The sequence below is a fragment of the Callithrix jacchus genome, chromosome 6 (genome assembly GCF_049354715.1).
Source record: "Callithrix jacchus isolate 240 chromosome 6, calJac240_pri, whole genome shotgun sequence".
Taxonomy (NCBI): Eukaryota; Metazoa; Chordata; class Mammalia; order Primates; family Cebidae; genus Callithrix; species Callithrix jacchus.
This window is the reverse complement of record NC_133507.1, coordinates 161,731,628-161,757,996: the sequence shown is the minus strand read 5'-3', so window position 1 is coordinate 161,757,996 and position 26,369 is coordinate 161,731,628. Positions and strand designations below refer to the sequence as shown.

Here is a 26,369-nt window from a genome sequence, read left to right as displayed (position 1 = left end):
GCTTCTGTCTTCTTTTGAGACTTCTGTAATTTGCATACTTATTTTCTTCTTGGTCTCCGTAAGGCCCTTGTGCTTTTTTTCACTCTTCTTTGTTCTTTACCCTTTTTTATTCTTTTTTTTTTTTGTTAATTGGTTAGCTTTAAATACTTTGTCTTCGAGTTGACTGATTCTTCTGTGTGATCGAGTCTGTTGTTGAAGCTCTTTATTGAATTTTTCAATTTCGTCATTGTGTTTTCAGCTCCAGGATTTCTACTTGGTTCTTTTTTATGGTTTCCATGAAACTTTAACTTTTATGCATTGCTTTTCTTTTTTACTTTTTTTTGGATGTCTGAGTTATCTCGCATGTTACCGAGTTTCTTTAGATGATTGTTTCAAATTGCCAGGCAATTTATCGATCGTCATTTCTTTGGGATCATTTACCGGAGCTTTATTAGTTTCTTTCGGTGGCACCTTTTTTTCATTGCTGAGACGGAGTCTCACTCTGTCACCGAGGCTGGAGTACAGTGGCAGAGTCTCGTCTCACTGCAACCTCGTCTCCTGGGTTCCAGCGATTCTCCCACCACAGCCTCCAAAGTGGCTGGGATTACAAGCATGCACCACCACATCCGACTAACTGTTATAGTTTTAGTAGAGACTGGGTTTCACCACGTTGGCCAAGCTGATCTCAAACTCCTGACCTCAAGTGACCTACCTGCCCTGGCCTCCCAAAGTGCTGGGACTACAGATGTGAGCCACTGTGCCTAGCTGTGGCATCGTGTTGGCCTGATTCTTTATTATTCATATAGCCTTTCATTGGTGTCTCCATATGATGGAGAGGACATCTCTTTCGGCCTTTATACACTGATTTTTAGCAGATAAAGATCTGTTAGGTCTCTGAAGGGATTGCCTCCAGGACTACAGTTCAGTCACATGGCTGCTGCTGAGCCTACAGTGGGGTTTGTAGTTGGTGGGCCTATTCAGGGTTAGAGCAGGCATTGATCACGTCTGGTTCCTGGCAGGCTGGATTGCCTCTAAGACCTTGAGGAAGAGGGCTAGCTCTGGGGTAAGTGTGCACTCAGTCACTGGGTGAGTCCCTGACAGGCAGGACTGACCCCAGACTGTGGTTGAAAAGGGGGGGGAAACCAAGTCACAGGCTGCTTTAAGGTTCACGGCTGAGACTGAGGCCTGTAGGCCTGCCTCTGGGAGCACAGCTGGGCATGCCTCCTGTCGGGGACTGCCTTCCGACCACGGCCGAGTGGGGCTGCAGCTGGGTCACCGGGCTCCTTCAGCCTGTGCAGCTGGACTTAGATGGGTAGGCCTGCCTCCCCTGCACAGACAGGCTTATCTCCCAGTGGCCCCTGGGTGGGCAGGACTGGGGAAGGCCAGAGTAAACTCAGGACCATTTCAGGATCTTCTGTGGGATTGAGGTTGACTGGCCTGACGCAGACAGGAGTGTCTCCCAGGAAGTCCCGGGGAGGCAGGACTGCTTTCAGACTGCAGCTGAGGGGTTGGAGCTGACTTACAGGGCAGTTTAGGATCTGCGGTGGAGCAAGCTTGGTGGGCCTCCCTCCAGGAGGACAGACTGGTGTATCTTCCAGGAGGTCCCTGGGCAGATGGTTCTTGTGGCAGGAGAGGCAAAGGAGGCTGCCGCTGAGTCCATAGGGGGATGAGGCCATTCCTGGGTCTGCAACAGGACCCCGGCTGCTGAGCCTGCCACCCGGGTGCGAACCTGGCCTCTTAAAACAGCCCCTCTCAGTTGATCTCCATCAGGGTTCCACAGCCTCACACTAGAGTCCCGAGGCTCCCACAGAGGCACTTTTGCATGTGGATGGCTGCCAGATTCTTGTTTCAATGGGTGGCTAAAAGCAGGGGACCCCCCTGTTCCGCCATCTTGCTGACGTTACTTCCATTTGGTATTTTTTCTAGTTTTATTTTTTTCCTTTTAAAAATGGAATTGTTCTATCCTCATAGTTTCCACTTCTCCCCCCTTTCTTTTTGATAACACGAAACACTGCATAGACCATTTCAGTTTGCTCTGTCACCTAAAGGTCTCAGGGTGCTGGCTCTGGCAGTGGATTTTTTTTTTTTTTTTTTTTAGCATTTTGAAATTTTGAAGAATCTGAGCTCATGTCCCTGAGGCTTTGTGATTTCTCGGAGGGAATGTCACGGCCTCACTGTGGACAAACTTCCAGGTGCTTTTGCATTTGCTCATTGTCTTTCGTCACCAGCCAGTGGTTCTTCACGGAGGATTTTTACTCCTGCCCAGATCCCCAGGCAGCAAATGCTTTCCTGGCCCATCTCTGGCAACAGGGAGGACTCAGTGGTTTCTTTGAGGTTCCGGCCCCCAGGTTGTCAGGGGCCTCAGTTCCGGCCCCCAGCCCTCACCCAGGCGGGTGCGTGCCCATCCCTCCCAAGCCTCCATCCTGAGAGGGCATGTCTGTGCCTGGTACTCTGCTCTCCCTGCCTCCCATTTTCTTTTCCTTTTCAGCACACGAGGTTTGTAGCTCTCCCGTGACCTCAGATAGGGATTGACTTTGCGAAACCAGTTTTTTTGTTTTTTTTTCCCCCAGAATTTGGATGTGTGTGTGAAGAAAGGGGGTTGTTTTCACGGAGTCTCCTGTGTTCCGTGAGGGAACGGGGTTGTTTTCACGGAGTCTAGTGTGTTGCTGTCGTGTTTCCAAAGGCAACGTTTCCCAGTGTTTGCTCCTGTTTCTTGGAATTCTCACACCAGGGCAGTTGGTCTGATTCCCCAGGCTGATGCTGCGTATTTTGACGTGTCCTGTAAGGTTTTTACTGGCTCTTTTTTGTGCTTTCCCAGATTGAGTAGAAACATGGGTTTGTGCTGGAAACCACGGAGGTTCCTGTTCATATTTCCAGGCCAGATGAAAGGCGGAGGGAAGGGTTTACTCACTGGCTTCACTTTGTGGGGTGGCCTCATCTGGGAGGGGCTCCTGTGCACAGAGGGACAGCTTGCTGGGCAGCGACTGCCTCCGGCTCGTCCACAGCCCTGGCGTCTGTCTGTGAAGACTGTGTGGTCACTGCCCCCCACCCACCCTTGGGAAAGCTGTGGGGGCTTTGTTGTTGGGGTCTCTCAGAACCACACCTGCCCAAGACTCCACCCCCTTTTGATGGCTGTGCCACTTTCCTTCAGTGTCCAGTGGAGAGATGGATGCCCAGTTACGGTCCTTCTGTGATGTCAGCCGTGGCTTAGGGCAGGAGGAAGGTGGGCTGAGAGGTGGCAGTTAGTCTTCCACCTCAACTTCAGGGAGCACGGTGATTGTAAATGCTGTTTCTTGACAGAAGGACAAGAAGGCCTTGTCCTCAGAAAAAGAATACTTAGTTTTACCTGGACAGGAGAGTCTGAGTGTCTCGTGTGTGTCTATACTGTGCATATGTGTGCATGCATGTCTATATGTGTACACATGCTAGGAGTGTGCACATGTGCCTGTGTGTCTATACTGTGCATATGTGTGCATGCATGTCTATATGTGTACACATGCTAGGAGTGTGCACATGTGCCTGTGTGTGTCTATACTGTGCATGTGTGCATGCATGTCTATATGTGTACACATGCTAGGAGTGTGCACATGTGCCTGTGTGTGTCTATACTGTGCATATGTGTGCATGCATGTCTATATGTGTACACATGCTAGGAGTGTGCACATGTGCCTGTGTGTGTACGGGCATGTGCATGTGTGAAAGTGCATGCATGTTCAGGAGTGTGTGTTTACGTGGATGGATGTGTGCTTATGTGTGCATGCACAGGGCTATGTATATATTCATACATGTATATGCATGTGTACCTGTGTGGGAGTGTGCACACATGTGTTACCTGTGGAGTGTGCACGTGTGTGTACCTGTGTAGGAGTGTGCATGTGTGTACCTGTGTAGGAGTGTGTACCTGTGTAGGAGTGTGCATGTGTGTATGTACCTGTGTAGGAGTGTGCACGTGTGTGTACCTGTGTAGGTGTGTACCTGTGTAGGAGTGTGCATGTGTGTATGTACCTGTGTAGGAGTGTGTGTACCTGTGTAGGAGTGTGCACACGTGTTACCTGTGGAGTGTGCACGTGTGTGTACCTGTGTAGGAGTGTGCATGTGTGTACCTGTGTAGGAGTGTGTACCTGTGTAGGAGTGTGCATGTGTGTATGTACCTGTGTAGGAGTGTGCACGTGTGTGTACCTGTGTAGGTGTGTACCTGTGTAGGAGTGTGCATGTGTGTGTGTACCTGTGTAGGAGTGTGCACGTGTGTACCTGTGTAGGAGTGTGTGTACACGTGTGTGTGCACATGATGGGTGCAGGTTCACATGGAGCAGAAGCCGTGCTGGCCTGCCAGGGCTGCCCACAGATGGTGTGGGATGCTGGGGCCATCCACCGTGGCTGGGTTGGGCTGCTCACGGGAGGCTGGCTGAGGGGCTGCTCTCTGCCATCAGTGTGGGTGGGTCAGTTTGTCTGTGGCTTCTGGAACTTCTGTGAGGAATGCAGAGGACTGAGCCAGTCATGGCTGGAGGGGGTCGAGGTCTCTCTCTGAGCAGCCTCTTGGGGCAGGGCTTAGGAACTCACTGGTGGTCTGAGGTGTGGCCTGGGCAGGCAGGGCTGAGACTGGCAGGTGGCCCCTGCCCACACACTCCTGGCCTGGTGGCTGTTCTGCAGAGTGCACAGCACACCTGTGGCCTCCTTTCCCTCACTGGAAAGATGCATTTGCCCAGGTTCTGAAAGCACTGAAGCAGCTGGGCTGGACAGCACCCTGGAAGGCTCAGATCCTGCCCGGCTGGACCAAACGCATCTACAGCTACAGCCACCAGTGAGCAAGTGGCTGCTCACCTGTCCCCGAGGAGCCCTGCTGAGCGCCCAGGCTACGGGAGAGGACTCCACCCACCCTCATTTCCCAGGGGAGCTGGGCCTCCAGGACTTGTGGAGGGTCCATACGTGAGGTCAGTGGCCACTGTGGATGCTTCCTGGGAGGCCTGCATGTAGCCCTCGGTCCTGCCCAGAGCTGTGTCCTACTGAGCAGTGGCCTTCAGTGGGGCTGTGGAGCCACATCTCCCTCTGGGTGCCCACCCCCCTCCTCTGTGCTCTCACACAGGGGCCTGGAGGTCATAGTTGCTGGGGGGCTGTTCCTGAGTCCCAGATGATGGAAGCACAATGTTCAAGTGTTCCAGGCAAACCAGTGCTGAGGCAATTCCCAAATATCGCAGGTGAGGGACACATCCAGGAGAGCGGGCGCGTCTGCCAGTGCCGCCCTGCCACTTCCTTCTCTGGTACGACCCCATGGGAAAAGGAGCGGGGCTACAGAGAGCCTCTGGGGTTACACAGGACCCTCGGCTTTGGGAGAAAGGTGGCTGGGGACAGACTGGACCACGAGGGAATCCTTGGGACAATGCTGGTTCCTTCTCTCTGGCCCCTTGTGCATCTCTGGGGCCACCTGGCAGGAACCAGAACTTTCCAGGGGTAGAGAATCTCTGTGCTGTGTGCACCCAGAGCAGGGGTAGGAGGTGGGAAGAGGTGAATGGGAAGGGGGTATACTGGAGCCCTGGCCTCTTCCTTCTCCCCAGCACCAAGGAGAGGTGCGGACAGGCCTGCGTCTGCCCAGGGCAAGGTGGTGCCGCCAACAGGCTGAAGGGTGCGGCTGGCAGGGGCTGCAGTTCACCCCGAATGTGGCAGTGCGGTCCATGCCCAAGCCCCAGACATGTGCATGCACAGACACACCCACACTTTCCCCCTCTCCATAAGGCCTCCCCTGCTGCAGGTCTCCAGCCTTTTATTCATACAAGGACTCAAAAGAACACATGGCACCCGCTGACACTGAGCGGTAGGGGGGCGTCGTGGAGGAAGGACACGCAGGCTTGGCCACTGCCCTGACCAGTGACCACCCAGGGCTGCCCCTTCAGAGGTGAGCGTAGGGGGTCTCAGCGCCGTCCCCAGGCTATCCGTGTGCAGCAGGAGCGCTGCTGTCCTGGCATCTGGTATTGCTGTGCCAGAGTCCCCAGCCCACCCCAGGACTGGCAGGGTTATTACAGGGTGGACATGCCTGTGTCAGGGGGTCCTGAACCCAAGATGTCTAAAGTCAGGCTCCAAAGAACAGAAGCCACGGGGACCTGACCAGCGACCGGGACCTCCATCCACCGTGGACGCTGATGAAAAGCAAAGCAGCACTAAGCGGCCTCCTCAGGGTCAGCGCGGTCAGGACGCTGCCCCCAGCCCCTCAGAGTCCTCCTCCCCCTGCAGGACCCCTTCCTAACATGACACCCCTCCCTAGGGCCACCTGGCTGTTAGAGTACAGGAGGGAGGGCCCGTCCAGGCCTGGGGCAGGGTCCTGATGGCCTCAGTGATACAGCAGTTGCCGGGGTCCAAGGACGGCCCCATGTCCCTCCAAAGCTATTTGGGAGGAGCAAACAGCTCTCAGTGAACGAGGACAGGACTTGTCAGTAAATGTATGCAAGTTTGGAAAAGCCCTTAACTATCCAAGTCCCCTGTCCCCTGCAGCTGGCTGGGTCGGGAAGGGACCTAGGCGTTCTTGTCTGCAGGGCTGGGTCTCCCCAGATACCAGCAGCCTTGTGAGCGGGTGACAGCCGAGGGTCCCTGTGAGCCCTGGCCTGTGTCACCCTGAACAGGGAGCCCTGGTTCCTGAGCTGGGTGAAGGCAGGAGCAGGTGGGTCCAGGCTGCTCCTCCGCCCTCGGGGTCCTCACGCAGCCCTGGACCCCAGCAAGGCCTGCCCTGTGAGCCCCCCTGTGTAAGTGGGCAGCCCACATCCTCAGAGCCCACACTTGGCCCAGCTCCCGCTCCTCCAGCAGAAGCCCAGGTGGGTCAGTGGCCCCTCCTCTGCGCGTGGAGGGCCCCTGGCCACAGGTCTATGGGAGGACAGAGTCCTCACAGACTCCCCAGCCGTGGTGCCTTCTCAGCCCACCCTGCAGACCTGGGGCCCCTCAACGGCAACGGGGAGGTGGGTGTCCGGCTCTGCAGCTTTGCTGAGGGAAGGGTATCATGCATCCCAGAGGCTCCGCTAGATGGCAGTCACTCAGACAGCCCTTGTGGAGCTTCTCTGGGGGCTGAGGGGTGGGCCAGGCCTGGCTGGTGGGCTCGGGTGGGAGTCCCAGCGGGAGGAGGCAGGGAGGAAGGCACAGGCTGGCCATGGCTCCAGCGGGTTGCTTTGAGGCCTCCTCTGCAGGCCTCGAGGGGCTGCTTCTGCAGCGATGCAGTGAGCTGGGGGGGAGGGCTAGGCAGCCGGGTGTGCCCCTGAGGTCCCTGAAATACATGGCTTGTGGGGACACTGGCGCCCAGCTGACCTGAGGACCTCATACAAAATTAAAAGGCAGAGAGGCAGGTGAGGCCAGGCCAGGGCCAGAACCTGTGTGCCACCCTGCTCAGAGCCACCGGCCCTCCCTGTCCCACCCAGGCCTCTGCAGGCCGAGGTGAATTAAATATGGTCTGTTTTGTATTTTTGGCAAAATCAGTCCTTGGCCTCTCCCTGGGGCCTTGGGGCAGTTACCGCCACCGAGGCCTGGCGACTGTGAGGGCCAGGGCAAGGAGGAGGGGCAGGAGGAAGCTGGGGGGCTGGGGGCAGCTGGCAGCCGAGGTCTTCTGCCCTTCCTGCTCTGACAGGCCTGGGAGGGCATGGGTCAGGGGTGTCCGGGAGCTGGAGCTCTTCCTGCTGTTCTTCCGGCCGCAGAGGTCATCCGGACAGCCATCGCCGCTGCCCGAGCCACTGCCGTCGTCACCTGGGAAGGAGAGGAGGCTCTGGCAGGCTGGTCCCCACAGGAGACCCCAGTGAGGGCACCACGTGCCAGGTGACCCCGACATCCTTTCAGGGTGGAAGCCCAGGGCCAGCTGCACCCTGCCCGCAGCACCCGATCCTCACAACCCATGAGGCTGGGAGATGCTCACTCCCTGGGTCTGCCGCCCTTTGTCCCCGAACCTAAAGCCAGACAGACATCCTGGCCAGGCCCCCAGGGCACCGCAGAGGCACGGGGCTCAGTGACCGTGCCTGGACAGCAGTGTCCTCGGAGTCACTGTGGTGATGCTGGAGCTGAGGGCTCCTCCCGTGGGGGAACCTGGAGGGCAGTCACACCCCTTTAGCACCCGCTGCCCCCGCCCCTCGCCTGCTGGGCCATGCCCTCACTGGCGTCCTGGAAGTCCACGTCGTTGCCATTGTAAGCGCTGCGCAGCCGGTTGGTCATGATCTTGAGCTGCATGATCTGCTGCCGGATGGTCATGTCCGGCTTGGTGATGTCCACCTCCACCTCAGGATTGTTAATCTGGTTGGCCAGGCCGTCACCCATGACCTCGGGGAGATACCTGGGGGCAAGGTAGGAAGAGTTCAGGTCACTGCTCCAGCCCCTGAAAAGGGCCATCACCTGAGCAGGACAGCCATCCTCCGAGCCTGCCCCAGCAGGCCTCCAGGGACTGAGCAGAGCCCACACAGGCCGCAGAGAAGTGGGCCTCAAGGCCTCCAGCGAGGGACGCGGCCCTGTGTATACAGCACCCGGCCCAGGCCCAGCCCAAGGAGGACAGCATAAGAGGGAGGGCTGTGCCAGCCAGGCGGGCACCTACCGGCCCCTGGCCATCCCGTTCCAGCAGCGGTCATCACTGGCAGTGCTCAGGGCCATCTTCTCACTGCACAATGTCCCTGGGAGGCTGATCCAAAAGTCCTGGACGTCGCGGAGCTGGGCCTTGGCCTCAGAGACCTGCGGGGCAGCAGTCAGGCCACTGGACTGCCAGGCATCTGCCTCCCTCATGCCTAGCCGGGTGGGCAGGTGGGGGCCACTTACCAACTTCTCCAGTGTGCCTGAGGGTGGCCTCTCCCTTGGGGCCAGCTTGCCCCGGCGCCGCTTCTCCTCAGGCCCGGGGCCCTGGGGGTTGACCTTGGGGTTTCCGCAGCCCTGGATGACCTGGGGAGACACCACAGGATCCTTGGGGAGCAGCGGGGCCCCTCAGGCCTGATGGGTCCCCATCCAGGACCCCCGCCCCGCTGTGCTTGTCACGCCTTCCTGCCCGCACCTTGGCTGTGAGCGTGTCCCTGTTGTCCTGGAGGGAGTTGATGGCCTCCGCCAGCCACATGTGCACGCCGCCGATGACGCTTTCCACACCTGACGCACCCCAGAACTTGTCGGTGATGAGCACCATGGAGTCTAGCCCAGGAGGTAACAGATGAGCGTCACCACACACACATGCTAATGGAGTCCTGATGGCACCGGCTGGCCGGCAGGGGAGACCCGCGAGTGCACTCCGCCTGGTCCACGCCCACGTGTGTGCACATGCGCCACGGGCAGAGGTGAACATGCGCACACACGGGGGCTGTTCCTCCGCTCGCTGGCCTGCAGTGTCTCCATACATGTCTGTCCACGTTGGCTCAGGCAGGTGTTGACACATGCACACACTGGCTCACCTTGGGCCCACGCAAGCTGGTGCGCACGCATGCCAGCTCCACTCATGCCCCCTGTACACATTAGTTCGTGTGTGTGTTTCATGCACGGTCAGCGCGTGCACATGTAAAGCTTACGCATGTTGTCAGCTCCCATCACACTAGCGCACGTGTTGGTCCCATGTCATACATGCCAGCACATGTTGGCACAGATGCAGGGTTTCCCACCTCACGTAAGCACATGTACATGTTAGTGAATTAGGATAAGAAAGTACACGAGCACACGCATGCTGACAGTGATACGGGTCAGCCCAGCTCATGTCACCACATGCACACTGGAGCCACACTGCACCGGGGGCACTGGCCTGCTGTGTGTCAGCAAGCGTCACACCAGCTCCCACGTGTTAGCCCGTCATGAGACAGTGCATGTAAGTGCCAGCTTCCGCGAGTGACGCGTGTTGGCGTGTGCTCAGTGGGGAAGGACAAGAAGTGACAACCCCACAGGGCTCCCTCCCTGGCAGCCGCCCCACGCCACACATCACTCAGGACATCCCAAAGTCATCCTTGCCCCTCACCCTGCAGCACCACCCAGATCTGGCCCTGGTTAGGGCACCCCTGATCAGGCCCCTGGGTCCGCCCCGAGCTAGGGACCACTCGCCTCCCAGGACCCCTGCTGTGCACTCCGAGACAGTTCCAGGTGACTCTGGCAGGTGGGGCTCACCCAGGAGGTTCCTCCACTCGGCATCCAGGTCGGCCTGGTTGGCGAGGCAGCCCTTGAGCACGTTTCGGCAATAGTCGGGGCAGGGCCTGGCGCCAGGGACCCCCAGGCAGTGAGCACAGTAGACCAGCTTCATGACAGCCCGTGAGCACTCCGGGCCCAGGGGGACCTGAGGAGCAAGGCAGCCTGAGTCAGGCCCCAAGGCCCTGGGCGTGCTGGCCCCTGACCAGCCCCTAACGAAGCCCCAGGACTGGGTGCTCTGGAGGGAACTCAGGGGAGGTCTCTGCTCTGCCTCAACTTGTAGCGGCCCTGCCAGCCCTCATTCTAATGATCTCGAGGGTCAAGGGACACTCCGCTGTTACTCATGTTCACAGGGAGGCAAGAACATCCTCATCCGCGTGCCACTGAGCAAACTGGGGTCAGGGATGCCTTGCCAAGAGCTTGGAGGTGGGGGCAGTTTCCGCCCAGGGGATGTGGGTCTGAGGCTCATGCCTCCCCACGTTCCACCCTAGCTGGGTCTGACACATGCTGGCCTGCGAGGCCTCAGAGCCCCACCCCGCCCGGTCCCCACATGTTGTTCTCTTCCGTCTTCTGTCCATCTGGACTCCACGACCTGCTCAGCATCCAGCACCTGGCCCCCGGCCCTTCCCATCCTGGCCCATGATGGGGCTGGGCAGGGGTGGGCCAGCCCAGACCTGCCTGCCTGGAGCAGGGCTCACATCTATGAGTGGGCAATGACCAGGCTGTGGGCAGCAGCTGGTGCAAGAGGGACTGAGGCCGCGGGGCTGAGACTGGAGGCTGGACCGGAGGCCCAGGGATATAGCGTAGAAGTATGGGCAATATGAAGTCCCTTGGGCAGAGCATGAGGGTCTGGAGGGGCTGCTGTGGGCTCTGGGTGGAGGTGCAGGGGTCTGCAGGGGCGTCTGGGAGTCCTGTGTTGGGGGTAGAGTCTGCAAGGGCATCTGGGAGCCCGGGGGTGGGGCACACCTGAGCCACCTTCCGGACCACATCACTGGCCACGCCCAGGCCCTGCACGAAGGAGCGAGCAGCCACGAAGGCGCGCGTGGCCCGCAGGCGCAGCTCTCTGGGGGCCTCCCCGAAGGGCCGCAGTGCCTCGGCCTGCTTGCCGAGGCAGTCCAGGTAGTCGTCGGGCAGCAGCAGCTGGGGGTGCAGCTGCTTGAAGAGGCGCTCGAGCAGGCGGGCCCAGAACTCGGCCAGCGTCTCCTCCAGGTGCAGGTTGGCACCGCGGTAGTACAGGCGCAGCTCCGAGTACAGGTCCCGGAAGGCCCTGGCGTTCTGCGCGTACAGCTCTCCGAAGGCGCCGGGGAAGGCGTCCTGCAGCGCCCGCTCCGAGTCGTTCAGCAGGTGCTGGAAGTGGTCTGCACACAGGGAGGGGCGTGAGGCCTGTGGGGCCCCTGCTCCCCCACTGCCGAGGCGGCCGGACCGGAGGCGGGGCTCAGCCTGGGAGACCCACGGCTCTGAGGTTACACTCTGAGGTCCTCGGAGCCGGATGCCACGCTGCAGCGGCTGTGGGCCCTGTGAGTATCCTCGGGGCTCCCCGAGACCTCACCCCTGGCCTGGGGAGCAGAGGCCCACGTGGCAGGGTCCTGTCTCAGGTCTCAGGGGCTCTGACTGGGGCTCCAGTGGCCGTTTCTGACCCGAGCTTTGGGCAGGAACAGATGCTCTGTGACTCAGTGATCCCCAAGAACACCTGGGGAGGGGCTGTTGGTGGAGATGGAGCCCCTGGGGTGAGAGCAGCGGCCGGGTTTGTCTGTGCTTCCCGCCAGCCTCTCCTGTGCTCCCTGCCAGCCGCTCCTGTGCTCCCTGTGGCCCAGCCGCCTGCCCTTGCCCCACCCGTCTCTGCTGCTCTCCTGGGCTTCCTGTCTTCTCTCAGCTTCTGCGATCCAGAGGCCTCAGCTCTGAGCACCCCGAGCCTGTCTGAGGGCTTTTCGGGGCCTCCGCAGACCAGAGCCCCAGGGTGGGGGCGGGAGGCCCAGGCCCGAACTCAGACTCCACGTGTGCGGCAGGCTCCATGGCTTGGGGAAGAGCCCCTGCACCTGGTGCCTAGGATGGGACCCCGGACTTCCCGTGCCATCTGGAGGTGAGTCCTCCGGGTCTGTAACTACTCAGAGCTTCCTAGGGCTGTGGCCGGCCTTGCCCTCAGGTACCAGGAGCTGGACGGCCCCCCTGGGGTGCTCCAGGGATGCAGGGCAGAGGTTCACCTCTGAGGCACGGTGGCTGCCAGGCCTGAGATCTCTGGACCAGCCCCCATGCTGACCCTGGCAAGGCCTGGGGCTACAGGGGTGGCAGGGGCAGCTCCCAGGCCTCTGTGGGGAGGGTGGACGGGCCACACGGCTGTCCAGTGTCCGCCTCACGTCCTGGTGCCCGGAACACCCTGGCCTCTTCCAGAAAGGGGCAGTTTACAGTTCATGCGTTAACCCACACACACCTGCAGGGCCATGGGCCACACCCCAGGGCAGCCCCCAGCTCTCCCTCCTGCCAGGCCCCCCGAAGCTGCCCCTGATGGCTGGTGGCGGGGGCGGGCACGGGGCTCCAAATTCTCAAACACAACAACCAGGGGCCCAGCCAGGCTTGCCTCCTACCGGCTCCCACCAGCACTGCAAACAAAGACTGTGGGGTCCTTGGCTGCCCTCCTCAGCAGGCCAGGAGGGACCAGCAGCTGCCAATGAGTGGAGAGGTAGGGAGGAGGACATGGGAGGCTGGGGGCTGGACAGGACTCCTGGGGGTCGGAGCACAGGTGGGCCTTGGGCACATAATGGATCATTTTCAACACAAATCAGTGTCCCCAAGGGGTGCCTGTGTTTTCATGTCAAAGACGGGAGAGTCTTACAGGAAAGCTGGAGGCTTCCAGCAGGCAGTGGAGGAAGGGTGGCGGCAGGCTGCTGACACGGAGGTGCCTCAGAGTGGGGCAGGGACATGGACCCCCTCAGAGCCAGGAGGAAGCAGGCGGGAAGGGTGGGTGAGGGGTGGAAGGTCTTAGCAGGAGGGGGAAGGGGCAGGGCTGGTGGCATGCAGGGGCTGGAGCCAGGGCTTAGTGACGGTACGGAGAAACTGAGGCCCAGGATGGAGTAGAAGAGGTGAGTGGGGTCCCCACACTCGGGACAGACGCAAGGGCTAGGGAAGGCTCCTGATTTGGGCTCTAGGGACTCGCTCCCTGGGTCCAGCTGGGTAGGAGGAGGGAGGGTCCCAGAGGGTCCATGAGCGTCCCATGGGTCCCACACGGGGGTTGGGGGAGGGGGCTGAGCTTTGAGCGTCGATATTGAAGTTACAGAGAGGGAGCTTCTGAACCCACTGAAGCCCTGTGGAAATGGCCTTGGGGGGCTCCTGGTCCCTGGGGACGGCAGACCCTCCTGGGGACAGCAGACCCTCCTTGGAGCCTGGGAGGCCACAGCAGGTGTCCAGGAGCCAGAGAGGCAGAGACACTGAGACAAATCTCGGCCCAGCAGCAGCCGCTGTCGCTCATGGCCACACCAAGCCCTGCGGCCTTAGCGCTCCGCCACTCCTGTCTGCTCAGCCTGTGTCCGGAAGCTCCAGACCCGCCCAGTCACAGGGGCAGGACCTCAACCCAGGCCGCCCCAGACCCGCCTAGTCACAGGGGCAGGACCTCAGCCCAGGCCGCCTCCGCCCCAGACCCGCCCAGTCACAGGGGCAGGACCTCAGTCCAGGCTGTCTTCCTCCACTGAGTTCCTGTGTTTCTGATCAGAGGTCACTTCCTGGGGGCCCCCCGACCCCACACTGTCCCCATGGAGGTGCCTGATGCTCTGTGCCCAGACACATGGTGAGGCACGGCCCAGGGTTGAGTATGCAGCTCTGACACAGCAGTTGACGGGCTGTGAGGCCTGAGGGGTCACTCCCCGGGCCCCCAAAATCCTGGCCCAATATAAAGGGCTGAGTGGCGGCCACTCTGGGCAGGACCGGCCCTCTGCAGCTCTGTCCACAGTCCCAGTGTCTCAGCCCTTGAACTGAGTCCTCTGGCTCCAGGCCACCTGGTCCCTGGGGACGGCAGCCTGGGGCACTCGAGGAGCTGCAGGCTTGGCCCAGGCCTGTCTCTCTGCAGGCGCTCAAGAGAATCTACCAGGGACAGGAGCATCTGAGGGGCTGATGGGACAGGACTTCTGTCCCCAAATGCACATTGGTAATGGGCTGTGCACACCCCCAGCTGGGTGTCAAACCCTGCATATCCTGGCCTGAGGGCAGCCCCACACCCCAGTTGGAGCTTCAACCTAGCACCCCAGCCCTAAAGCACTAACTCCCCCACCTCCTCCTGCTAATCCCCCACCCTCTGCTTTGACAGCGTGCCTGTCCCCCCACGCCCAGCACCCTGCGATGCACTCACCATCGAAGCTGCGCAGCTGGGTGGCGAGCATGGCCTGCAGGGCTCGGCTGCTGTCCCGGAGCGAAGTCTCCAGCTCGGTGCGGCTGCGGTTGGCCAGGTTCTCTTCCATCTCACTGGTGCAGCAGGTGTAGCCCTGGGGGCAGATGCGCAGGTGCTCACCTGCGGGGAAAGGCCAGCGTGAGGGAGGGGCTGGGACTGAGTTGGGGGCCAGGCGGGCAACCTCACGCTCTCCTGGGCAGAAGGACGGCAGACCTGCCTGGGGGTGCGCTGGGTGAAGGCAGAAATGGTGGGGTGTGGGGGAGGAAAAGGCCTGGCCTGCGTCCCACAGCTCCTGCGCCTGACACTGGTGGGGCTTCCTCTGCAGGGCCGGACGTGCCCAAGGCACCTCCAGCCCCAGTGGGCAGTCCCAGCTTCCTATGTGCAAGGCAGGAGGAGCTAAGAGGCCCGACAGGCCCTCTTACCCTGGCCCATGGCTGAGGATGGGGAGGGAGGAAGGAATCCAATCCCCCTGCCTTCCCACACCAGCCCTGGGAGGCACCACGCCCCCACTGCAAGGCAGCTGACCCCACCAACAGTGGGCGGCCAGAGGCGGCAGCCCCAAAGGACCCCAGGCACAAGTTTGGTGGGGGGGGGACAGGTGTGCCCTGGTGCAGGTGGCAGGCCCCACGAAGGGGACACTGGAACAGGGCACACCCTGTGTGTCCTGGTGTCCTTGTGGAGTCCCCTCCTCTGCAGCCTGCCCTGGGCTGCTCTGCTCCAGCGACCTGGCAATGGTGCCATCAGAGGCAGCCTCACCTCCTCGTGGGGAGTGGGTACAGGCTTTGAGTCAACCCTCGGCCCTGCTGCGCACAGCTCAGGACCCTTCGGTGCCCGCCACAGGTGACACGTGTGTGCATCAGGAAAAGCTGCACATTTAAAAGGGTGTGCATCTCGCTGTGACGAGGCTGCTGCCCTTTGATTAGCCAGGAACCTGGGGCTTAGAGATGAGGTCTGTTGTCCCATCTCTATGGGTGGCACACGGCTCTGGCTGCCTGAGCCCAGAACCCCACACTCACTAGGCCACACTGACCCCTGTGGGCCTCACCCCCCACCTCCGAGGCCCTCCTGGTGCTGGCCTGGGTCAGGCACAGTGGAGAGGTGGAGGCAGGAGCCTCGTTTGGTCACAGGAGGGCCAAGGGGGAGTCAGCAGGAATTCCAGAAACGCTCCTCAGGACTGCTGCCTTGGGCCAGGGCTAGGGCCTGAGAGCCTGTCCCATCCCGTCCTGGACCCTGGCCCAGGCTGGCTGGAATGCAGCAGGCCCTACACGCTTCTACTCCTGCCTGCGGGTCAGCCGGAAGGGAACGCCAGGCCAGGGAGGAGAGGCAGGTCAGGCTGGGCTGAGGCCCTTGGCCTGAGGCTGTCCTGGGGAGCTGGCAGCACCATGGGATGGGGGACCGGGGATCTGCGGCCCTAGTGCAGGTGGGGCCTGGAGCAGCCTGGGGCCCAGGCAGCCCTTCCCCACCAGAAACCATCTGGTGTGGGGACCTAGGTAACTGCCCAGAGAGCAAATGCCTGGGTTAGACTGAGTCTGCTGATCTTTCACACCCCCAAGCACACAGCCAGGGAGGAGGCTGAGACTGCAGGAGGGAACAGAGAGCCCGAGTCTGGGCTTGGGTGGCTGCCGCTTGGCCCCTTGGTAGCCTCTGCACCTGCTGATGAGACATCACCCAGATGAGCTGTCAGAGGGGCCTGGGAGAGCGAGGGGGGGGGTCGAGGCGCAAGGACAGCCCCTCCCCAACCACAGCCCAGCTTTTTGAGTTGGGGTCTTATCCTGGAGGGTTCCCTTCTCGTCCTCTTTTCCTCGTCTGAATTCTGGAATATCCTGGATGCAGGGGGCTGTGGCTTGAGTGGGAGGGAGCCCTCGTTAGGGGCTGCACATCCAGGGAATCCCTGGGGCTTGGACTTCAGTTCCTATGCAGCAGACCGAGCGAGCTTGGCAAGTGCACCTGTACCTCGAACCCCCTTCCCCCTGATGCCTGCTGGAGGGGGGAGTGGGAGCCTGAAACAGTCTCAAGCCAGGAGGGCCTTGTGGAAGCCAGCTGGGGTGAGGACACAGCCTGGCTCTGAGTGCCCTGGTGCCTAGCAGAGAAGGGGCACCCCTCCCCCACTCCTCAAATAGGTGGGAAGGTGCCCTCAGGCAGGAAGGCTGGGACACAGGCACCCTTGCCAGGGACCATCCTTTACTCTGCAGCCTCTATTCATGGATGGGATGTGGCCCCAGTCCCGCCCCCTTGGGGGCAGGATTTAGAGCAGGAACCGCCCCTCCGGGTCCTTTCCTGGGGCCTGCACAAGGCTGAGCAGACTCAGGAGGCATCTCTCTGAGGGTGTAGGCTGTGATGGGGTCCTGTGCACCCACCCAGGCTACCCAGACCAGAAGAGCACCAGTCAGACACACGACGGTGCTGTGTTTGGCAGTGGGCGGGAAATGTGCCTGGCAGAGGGGGTGGCAGGTGCCAGCTGAAGCTTCCAGGTGACACCCTGGGCTCAGCTGTGACAGGGCACCCAGGCCAGGCTGGCTGGGCCACAGGCAACGGGTGGACTGGCCCAAGACTTGGGACTATGGGTCAAGCATTCCCAGGTGGTGAGGATGGGCAGGGCGGCATGGCTTGGTGGCTCCTCCTGTGCCCCTCCCCCCACATCCCTCCTGGGGTCCCTGGTGGACCCACTCCCCACCCCCACCATGCAGATAGGAGAGGCTGATGAGAGACGCAGACAGGTGAGGCTCCAAACACCCAGGGGACATGGGAAGCTCCCCCCACCTGCAGATTCTGGGGGACTCCTTGGCACTGCCAGCCACCCCCACCCCTCAGTCTCCCCTGCTGCGCCCCCAGCCCTGCTCGGCCACGTCGCCCAGCCAGCCCGGTGACCTGCGCTGTTCCGGCTGCCCCAGCACAGCCCCCGTCCCTCCCTCCCTCCTCGGACAAACACGGGAGTGAAGACACGGAGCCAGAGCTTGGGCGCCGGCCTGGGAGCCCCGGGCAGGCTGGGCCGAGGCGGCCCCCTGAGGTCCGCTGCCGGTTGGATGCGCAGTCAAAGCGGCCTCCCGCTGGCATCCTTCTGCCGAGCTCCGGCCCAGTGCAGGCCTGGGCCCCACAGGTCTTGGTCCTGGACATCAGATGGCAGAGGCGGGCTCTGCAAAGTCCCCCTGCAGGCCAGCAAAGCAATCCCCACCTCCCTCCCCGGAAGAATGCAGGGGCTGGGGTCTGCCTGGCTGGAGAGCCCTGTGAAAGAGTCTGGCTGTCATCTTAACTCTCCCCACCCCCAGCTGCCCCTCTCCTCTCAGCTCAACACCTGGGGATGGAGAGGCCTCAGGCCAGGAGGGAACCCTCCCTGTCCCTCTCCCTGGGCTTCCTGGACCTTCCTTCTGATACCTCCTTCCCGGCCTTTCTCCTTTTCCAACCTAGGAGGTGAGTCCTAACAGCCCCTCCCCTTCCCCCAGCAGGGAGGCAAGGGAGCCCTTCCCACCCACCCCTCCCTCCAGCCCTCCGGTTGCCAGGGTCAAGGTCACCAGGCCTGTCCCCGCTGGGCCAGGGACTGAACCCTTTCTCCCAGGATCCCCCAGGCAGTTACTATAGCTGACCCATCCTTCCACAGCGCTCCCCTCCCTCAGTCACTGGGACAATTCCCTCCCCGCCGCGCGCCCACAATTTTTTAGAAGGAGATTATTCGTTTCCTGGCAGATTCGTCCCCCACCTGAGTCCCTTTAGCACTTCTCACCCAGGCCCAGCCCCCAAACCCAGGGCCTCCGGATTCCCAGGCTCCTGCCCCTCCGTTAAAGCGCACAGCTCGTAGGCAGCTGCAGTCCTGTCCGTCTTCCCCTCCCAGATCCGGACTGGTCCGGGCCACCCAACTCTGCTGTTCCACACTGAGCCCCCACCAGCCTTAGGGTTAGAGGCCTTTTAGGTCACGCATTCCCGTTCCCTGCTGACAGGTCCCCACCCAGCAGTCTCCCCTTGGTCATCAGCACCATCACCCCAAGCTTTAACCGAGACTCCCGTCCTGACAAGGGCTACCATCCTCAATGATGGACGCAGACCTCATTTGTCCAGACCAGCCTGGCAGCTGCCTGTGACCAGTGGCCCTGGAGCCCTCCCAAGGAGACTGCAGAGAGATGATGGCGCCACGCCACGCCCATCACTCCAGAAGCTTCCACGGCTCACACAGGAGGTGCAGGCTGTAAAACCGGCTCTATGTGCCTTTACAGTCTCGACCTAGACCCTCAGTGTCAATGGACGCAAATGCCTAAGGTACCAGAATTTGGCGTGAGCAGTCAGCCGCGCTGCCTGCCACGGTGCTGCAGCCGGGCTGTGTGCAGGGTGCCGCCACTTCCCAACACGCACAGGCGGAGCCTAGGCCTCCCCACCCCTCCCCTCTACCCAGCTCTGCACCCTGCAACGGGGCCTTCCAGGCTTGCCGATGGCTCTGGGGGCTTCCCCAAGCCGGAACCCTGTTGAGGAAGCTGGCCCCTGCCCCATCTGCTCTCCGACCCCATCCAGCTGCAGTGGCTGCCCATCCTCCTGGCAAGCCCAGCAGCCTCCTAGGTGAGGGTGCATTGGATAAATGGCCCAGGAGGTTTCCTGGGGACCACTCACCGCCCAGGCTGCAGGGGGTCTTTTCCTCATTTTTGCCCCATCCCCTAAAAACCCTGTGCCCCTGGTCAGTCCCTGTTCACATGGGCTCCAGATGTTGGAGCCGAAGGCAGCCTCGGCCCCACCTGCGAGGTGGACGGGCCTCTGCACCTCAGCTCCTTGCCAAGGGCATCCACATCCACCAGGACCCCAGCCTGGCCCCATCGGGCTTCCCTCCCCTCCCCACGTCCCCACCGCCTGCTCGAAGGCCCCCCCCACCATTTCACCCAAATGACAGCGTCGCCAAGGAGCCCCTCCGCAGCTGCAGAGCCTCCGCCACGCACTGCAACCCGCAACCGAGGGGAGTCGCGGGGACACCTCTGCCTGGGTGGGAGGGTCCGCGGCCCCAGCCAGCTGAGGCTCCGCCACCCGTGGCTGCTGGCGACGGCGACGGGCGCGAGACGGGCCCGGCCGTGGAACAAAGGCTCCGTGGCACCTGCCGCGTGGTGGGGGTGCCGGGCGCCCCGATGCCGGTCGCCAGTCGCTGCAGCCAGGGACGAGGACGGCCAGCCGTGGAGCCGGAGCGGGCGCGCAGGGGTCTGGACACGCGGCAGTGCTGGTGGCGCGGCGGGGAGGGGAGGAGGGCGCCGGGATTGGCGGGGAAGGGGCTTGTCGCAGTGGGTGCGGCGGGCGCGGGGGCGGGTGGCGGAGGGGGGCTCGCAGGGGCTGCGGCAGCCTGGGGGGGAGGGGCGGGCAGATTAAGAGGAAGGGGGGCTGGCGGGCGGGGGGCTGCGGCAGGAGACGCGGGAGCCGGGAGCAGCCGGGGCGATGGACCGGGTGGAAACGGGGATGGGCCGCGGGCTCCCGACGGGAGGGGCGGGACGGGGACCCGGCGGAGCGGAGGGGAGGGGAGGATGGGGCGCGGTGGCCAAAGGGGCAGGACGGAGCGGAGTCGGCGGGACCGCGGTGGCGACTGGGGCTGGCGCGGCGGGCGGGGTCCTCCGGCTTCCAGCGCGGCGGGCGCGGGACCCCTTCGCGGCGGCGGCTCCGGCTGCAGGTGCTCGGGCGGGCGGGAGGGTTCGCGGGAGGCGAGGAGCCGGCGGGGACGCGGGCGGGCTGCGGTTCCAGCCGCCGGGGCAGCTCTGCAGCCGCACAGGCGCGCACGGCCGAGGGTGGCTCCGGGCGCGGGGACGAACGTCCGCCCACAGCCCCCGCCCCGCCCCGCCGCGCTCGGCGCCGCCCCCGTCTCCCTGGAAACCGCGGCGGCCGCCCCGGCCCCTCCGGCCAGGTCCCCACCGCCTCCCCGCGCCCGCTGCGGGTGCTGCTCCCCATCTTCGCCGGCAGCCCCGGCCTCCCGGCTCCTCCACTGCCCCGCAGCTAAGCGGCCCAGGCCTGGGCGTAGGGACGCCTGGCGCTTAGAGAAGCTGGGGCCCCTCCCAGGAGGGTAATGGGTTCTGGGATGAAGGTGGCTGCTGACCAGCAGATCCCCACCGCTGTTTTCATCAAAGCCGCCGTGGGCATCCCACATCCTCTACCTGCCCCTCCAGCCCCCGGTCCAATAGCACCCAGGCCGTGACTGACTCCAGACCCCACGTCCTGACCTGCTTTCCTCTGACATACTGAAGCCAACAGGCTGCATCCTCCCACCACGCCCCACCCAGGTGCCCCAGCCTGTGAGGTCTATGCTCTGCACCTCTCTCCACCCTCCTTGGACACTAGACGGGCAGCCAACATCCTCTCCTCCCTGCAGCCCAGCTTCTGCGTGGCTTCCACCGGCCCAACCCAGCTCCCTACCTCCATCAGGCCCACTAGCCCAGCCAGCCAAAGCCACCCACTCACACCAGGACCGCTCTGGCAGCAGTCGGGCCCCTCCGGAACTCTGACAGCCGCTGGACATGCCGCCAAGCAGGCCACAGCACCGGAGGCCCCCGAAGGTGGGGGTCCCTTTCACCAGGCACCTCACAAGGCTGCAGCGGCCCGGCTCCTGCCTGGGGAACCCTTGGGCAGCTACCCTGCCAGCTGACACCGGGTCTTGGGGGTGCCTGCCCTGGCATGGCAAGGGCCCCTCAGATGGGATCTTGGTCACTCTGGCCAAGAACCTCCCCCTATGCCAGCCTGCTCCATTGAGGCTTATGCTAAGGCCTCAGACGCTGGGGATGAAACAGATTTGGAGTTTGTGTCACAAACCTCCTGCCACACCCAGGACCCGGGGTCTTGGCTGTAAGGCAGAAGGGCCACTCTGGGAGCACCAGGGTGCGGTGCTCCCCAGAGGCTGTGCCCCCAGGCCTGGCTCCGCCTGCTTTCTCCTCCTTGGCTTGGTGGAGCTGAAGAGGGCATTCATCTCCATGCCCAACACTGCCAGAAGGGTGGAAATGCAGGAGGCTGTGTGAGGGCGGGGCTGCCCTCCTGGGGCTCTCCCATCTAGCTTCCTACACACCCACTGCAGGGGCCACAGGCACCCAAGGAGGCCTCGACGGTGGACTGGCTCTCCCCATCTGCTGTATCCATAGGGGCCATCCTGGAACCACAGAAGGGGACGATGCAGCCACTTTCCGATCCACAGATGCCACGTGGGCCCGTCTGCCCTGTGAATGCCAACCAGGCAGAGACACACACAGAGCTGAGGCTGGGCCAGATCCCAGAGCAGACCCCTGGGTGCCACTGGAAGGAGCCCGACACGAGGGATGGCCCGTAAATACTGGGGAAGGAACAGAGGAAGGGGAGAGAACAAAGGGGCTCCGCCACTCGCCCCCAACCCAGCCACTTCCCAGGAAGCCATCTCCGCCGGTCATGGTGGCTCCAGGCCTGGCTCTCCCTGTCTCCCTCACCCATTCACCCCACCCAGCTATGACCTGCTGCTTCCCCCCATCTCATATGCTCTCCCCTCACCTCCCCAAGGAAGCCTCCCCAGCCTCTGGCCTCCAGTCCCAATAAGCCTTGCTCCTCCAGAGGGAGCCTCCACTCCCTTGCTCCTGCCTCCCTACCCACTGCCCAGGCTGGCCCTGGTACCCTGGCACTGAATAAGGTGTACATCTAAATGATTTGTCAGGGAGAATCTGCCCAGTGTTGGCATTGGAGGGAAAAAGCCCCTCTGCCAACATGGCCCACGAGCCCCCCTAGCCAGCACCTCCTTAGAGGCAGTGCAGGGCTGGGAGGGGGTGGGCCCTGAGGGGGAGATCACACCCAGTGAGGGCTCCCTGTTCCCAGAGGCCCAGCTGTCTCCCTATACACGCAGAGCTCATTGCCGGCCTCTCAGGGGTTTCAGCCGAGTCATTTCATCTTCACAGCAGCAGTAGGTCCGGCTGACACACAGGGAGGAAAGTGACCTGCCCAAGGTCACAAGGCTAGGAGCAGCAGCACGGGGCCCAGCACGAGGACAGCCTGGCCTCCCCTCCCCCACCCTGCAGCCTGCCCTGATTCCCAGCCCAGGGGAACTCCGGAGCTGCAGGCAGAGGCTGAAGCAGGAGCTGACAAGCCCTGCTGAGCCCAGAGAGGTCTGGGCGGTCCCGGGAGGGTGTCTCCCTGTGGCCACCCAGGTGGGGCAGGTGTGTGGGCTGGAGCTTCTGCCTCGCCCTGCCCAGCAGGCACGCTGAGGGGACGGGCGCGGATACAGCACGAGGCCAGTTACATCTCAATTCAGATCAACAGTGAATTGTTTTTTTAATACAGTTTAAAAATATTTGGCCCCAAAAGAACTGCAAGCCGGAAACGGAACAGGTCCCGGTACACCCGTGCTCACAGCGTCACTCACCGGAGCAACGGAACAGGTCCCGGTACCCCCGTGCTCACAGCGTCACTCACCGGAGCCAGAGAGGGGACGTGACGTCTCCTCACAGTTGGAGAGACTGTTTCCACAAACCATCTGCAGGTGCAGACAGTGGAATACGATTAAAATGTGAAAAGGAAGAAATCTGACACCCGCTGCTGCTCAGAGGGACCTTGATGACACGATGCTGAAGGAAGCCAGACACAGGACGAATATGCAGGACTCCACTTATGTGAGGTCCCTGGAGTTCAGAGAGACAGAAAGGATGGCGGGCACTGGGGCGCTGGAGAGGCGAAACGGGGAGGGACTGTTTAATGCGGGCAGTTTTGTGGGTAACCCCCATACAGGTACTGAGGAAGGAGAGCTACGCAGAATCCTGGCACAATTAAGACCTGGAGATTATCTCAGTTTATAGTGTTACTACTCAGTTATTTCCTTTTATATAATCCTTTATAATGGGAACGGGCCCCTTGCTGTGCACTGTCCACCTCCTGGCCTAGGTGACCTAATGGGGGTGGCCCCCATGTTTTATTGCTCACGACCCTATCACTATCCTTAAAGATGACTTCACTCACTGCCCTGTCCCCTAACCTATACGCAATAAATACTCACCCTTCTGGACATTCAGGGCCTTCCCTGAATCCGCTTATAGGTGACGTGGCCCCCCGAGCCCAGCTGCGTTTTCCTTGTACTTCTGTGTCCTGTCTCTTTATTTCTGGGATCCTGCACCTCAGCACAGCATAAGGCTCACCCACGACCCTGTGGGGTCTTCAGCCCTACACAGTTTCAGTTTTACAAGATGAAAATGTCCTGGAGCTGGATGGGGGTGACGGCCGCACAGCAGTGTGAATGGACGGAACGCCGCCGAACAGAACTCTTAACAACGGTTAAAACGGCAAATTATGTTACGCACGCTTCGCCACAAAAAGCAAACAACTCTGCCCCCTGAAAATATCTGGCGCATATTACACTAAGTGTGTAGGCTGTATTTACTCTAAACATTTATGTTACTTTTTGAAATTAAACCATTTAGGACACCCCACACTACACAATGATTCAAGGTCTACCTGGAATTCCCACGGACCTGGTGTCCTGCCTTTGCATCTGCTTAATCCCGCAGCCCTTTGCGGGGGTGAGGGTGGGGATGCTGCCTGAATCACACAGGCCTCCCCACCCCTACGCACCCACGCATCCCCGGCTCCCCCACTCGGGTCTCAGACCCCGTCCAGGCTGGCAGCAGGTCACAGTGTGTGTTAAGCCGGTTTCAACTCTGCACCGTCCCCAGCCTCCTTGGAGAGCAGCGGGTTTTTCTTCCCAAATCAGCACCATCTCAATTAACAGGCAGACAGGACCACCCCCAACTTACAGATGGAAAGACTGAGGCTCACAGAGGTTAGGCAGCTTCCCCTCAGGTCTCAGCCCTGTGCCTAATGCAAATCTCCTTCCACTGGCCTGAGTGCTACCCCTCCTGCCCGTCCTCACTGAAGGGGAGCAAAGGAGAAGCCCAGGCTTGGCACCCAAGGACCCCGAATCCATGTATGGAGATGAGGCCACTTTTGCAAAATCAGGGTCAGGTCTGGCTACCCTTGCTGGCCTGACTGTCCTGTCACCGGTCAGGCGCTATGGAAACCTAGCTGGGCCTGAGGCAGCCGGGCCAGAGCCTGCAAGGCCACGCTGTGGGGGGGGTACCTGGGGCTACACTATTGATCTCACAGCCCATCATCGAGGACTCTCCCACCCAGGGAGAGTCTCAGCAGGTGACCCTGTCAGTTGCCTGCCTATCTGGCTCCCCAAAGGTGACCCCGAACTCCTGTGGGCCCTGCGGGTCCTGGGGCAGGTGGGAACGCTGGCTCATCTCACTCTCTGACTCCCACCCATTTCCCGGAGCCACCTGCGGGAAGAGAGCTGCTCTCCCGAGGCTCAGAGTTCCACCCCCAGGCACCTGGAGTCTTGACTCTGCCCCGTCTACACACTTAGACTCGGCCTGGCAGGCAGAGGGACTCCATGGTCTTATGAGACGGCTCTGGGCAGAGGTGGGGGACACTGCCTGGGGCGGGTACCTGAGATCCAGGAGGCAGACAGCCTGGGGCAAGGAATCAGCCCCATCCCCTGGGGCCCAGGTGACCTGGGAAGGGAGGGGCCCTCCGAGGGCAGCTGTCCAGACCCAGGGCTGACATCTCCCGCCCCTCCTGCCTCTCCATCCTCAACTCTCTTCCTAAAAACCTGCTGCCACCCTCAAGATGGACCCAAGACATGAGCCACGGACTGTCACTGAGCCCTGGGGACACGGTGCATTCCACCCAGGGGGGCCTGCAGCAACTCTTCTTGCCATTTCCAACTTCTCACACCCAGAACCGGTGAACGCCAACACTGTGAGGGCCCGGGGCAATGCCCAGCTGTGCCGGTGACGGGGCCTCCCGTCCAGGTGGATCTGGCCCCTGGCTCCCCAGCCCGGCCTTCCTCCCTCCCCATGGGGTGCCCTCATGCACTGCCGGCCCCAGCAGGCTGCCCTCACATGACACACGCCAGGCAGAGGGCAGGCCAGCCTTCAGCCAGGGGCATGCGGCGAGTGTGGGGCAGGGCCAGGGGCACACGCAAGAGTGGGGCCTTCTGCCAGGGCACACAGCCACTGTGGAGCCGGCCCTTGATCCCCTGTGAACCCCCCCGCCCCCCGCAGCTTGGCCCTGGCTTCCTCTCAGGACCCGTCCCTTTGCTAAAAACAGCCTTGATCTTCAAGAGAGCCGGCCCTCGGCCAAGGGTGTGGCTTTCCCCGGAGGCCCAGCAGGCCACCTCCCTAGGAACCCCGAGGTCCACGCAGACAGGGGTGCAGGCAGTGTGAGCACACCCACACGCCCTCAGAGTGGCCCTGCAACACCCTCCTCACAGCCAAGCCTTCCAGACCTTCCCAAGAGACCACTGAAGCGGGCCCGGCCACACAAAGTCACAGAGGGAGGACAGGGACTTGGCTGTGTCCCAGTGCCCAGAGCAGCCTCTGTGGCAGGGCCCAGCTTAAGGGATCTCTGCTCAAGGGAGGAAGGAACATGGGTGTCATCTAAGTTTTACCTGAACAGACCTCTGGTCACGCCCTTCCTGGCTCTGGGGTCCAGCCTCAGACCCTGCCCACTGAGCCCTCAGCCCCGTCTCTGCCTGGCCCACTCACTGCTTCTGCTACTCAGAAGTGGGGTGAAGCTCACCCATTCTGGGCAGCGCTGAAGCTTCTGACACCAGACTCCAAGGCTTCAGCCATGCCAGGCCAGGCTCCCAACACGGCTGGGGGTGGACACCCCTTCTCCCTCCGTGGACAAGATGCTGGGGCTGGGGCACCAGTCCACCCCGGATTCTGACCCCAGCCTTTCGGCTCCACTGCTCCCCTCTGCCCTCAGCCCCACTGCCTGGGGCTGCCCACCCTGGCCCCTCTCCCTCTTCCATGGGTCAGGAGAACCCAGCCTTCCTGTCTGCTCCCCAAGTCTCCTCTGTGGTCCTCTCAATGGGCTGGTCCCTGATGCTCCCTCTGCAACTTTGTGTGGCCGGGACCACATTTCCAGGCTCCTGGGGTTGGGGAGGAGCCCCGGGTACCCAGCC

At 61.8% G+C, this 26,369-nt stretch overlaps 2 protein-coding genes and 1 long non-coding RNA gene across 6 annotated transcripts in view; 2 read left to right on the top strand and 1 right to left on the bottom strand.

The window, feature by feature from the left end:
- The window catches only part of LOC144576740 (uncharacterized), a 9,933-nt gene extending 2,855 nt beyond the window's left edge, over positions 1-7,078 (top strand). Inside the window, exons 1-2 of the long non-coding RNA XR_013519188.1 lie at positions 1-4,910; positions 5,063-7,078. The exon at positions 1-4,910 is cut by the window's left edge and continues 2,855 nt beyond it. This is a non-coding gene — a long non-coding RNA (uncharacterized LOC144576740). The remainder of the gene's footprint in view (positions 4,911-5,062) is intronic.
- The window catches only part of GPC1 (glypican 1), a 31,207-nt gene continuing 10,558 nt past the window's right edge, over positions 5,721-26,369 (bottom strand). The window contains exons 1-9 of one of the 2 annotated variants that reach the window (XM_035306250.3): positions 19,301-20,165; positions 14,414-14,572; positions 11,044-11,435; positions 10,060-10,225; positions 8,975-9,105; positions 8,746-8,865; positions 8,528-8,661; positions 8,097-8,272; positions 5,721-7,695 (exon numbers count right to left, since the gene is read on the bottom strand). In XM_035306250.3, the coding sequence (XP_035162141.3) occupies positions 7,463-7,695; positions 8,097-8,272; positions 8,528-8,661; positions 8,746-8,865; positions 8,975-9,105; positions 10,060-10,225; positions 11,044-11,435; positions 14,414-14,522 (1,461 nt within the window). In that variant the 5' untranslated portion in view covers positions 14,523-14,572; positions 19,301-20,165 and the 3' untranslated portion in view covers positions 5,721-7,462. Of the gene's footprint in view, positions 7,696-8,096; positions 8,273-8,527; positions 8,662-8,745; positions 8,866-8,974; positions 9,106-10,059; positions 10,226-11,043; positions 11,436-14,413; positions 14,573-19,300; positions 20,166-26,369 lie in introns of those variants that run through there. The other variant, XM_035306249.3, reaches the window with a different exon arrangement.
- Positions 18,840-23,476, top strand: LOC144576739 (uncharacterized). Of its 3 annotated transcripts, none has more exons than XM_078328936.1 (4): positions 18,840-19,618; positions 20,772-20,955; positions 21,532-21,712; positions 22,691-23,476. In XM_078328936.1, the coding sequence occupies exons 1-4, from the start codon at positions 19,313-19,315 to the stop codon at positions 22,842-22,844; spliced, it is 825 nt and encodes a 274-aa protein (XP_078185062.1). In that variant the 5' UTR covers positions 18,840-19,312; the 3' UTR covers positions 22,845-23,476. The 3 variants fall into 3 exon arrangements, 2 of the variants coding, with proteins under 2 accessions (XP_078185062.1, XP_078185061.1); XM_078328935.1 differs by having other exon boundaries at positions 21,468-21,712; XR_013519186.1 differs by lacking the exon at positions 18,840-19,618 and adding an exon at positions 20,266-20,682 and having other exon boundaries at positions 21,468-23,476.

Excerpts from the sequence above, each read along its gene's own strand:
- LOC144576739 (XM_078328935.1), top strand. The coding sequence starts at position 19,313 with ATGACAGCGTCGCCAAGGAGCCCCTCCGCAGCTGCAGAGCCTCCGCCA. Across the intron at positions 20,956-21,467 it reads AGCACCGGAGGCCCCCGAAG|GGGCCACAGGCACCCAAGGA; the intron begins GTGGGGGTCCCT and ends CACCCACTGCAG. Across the intron at positions 21,713-22,690 it reads CCCGACACGAGGGATGGCCC|TTTAAAAATATTTGGCCCCA; the intron begins GTAAATACTGGG and ends TTTTTAATACAG.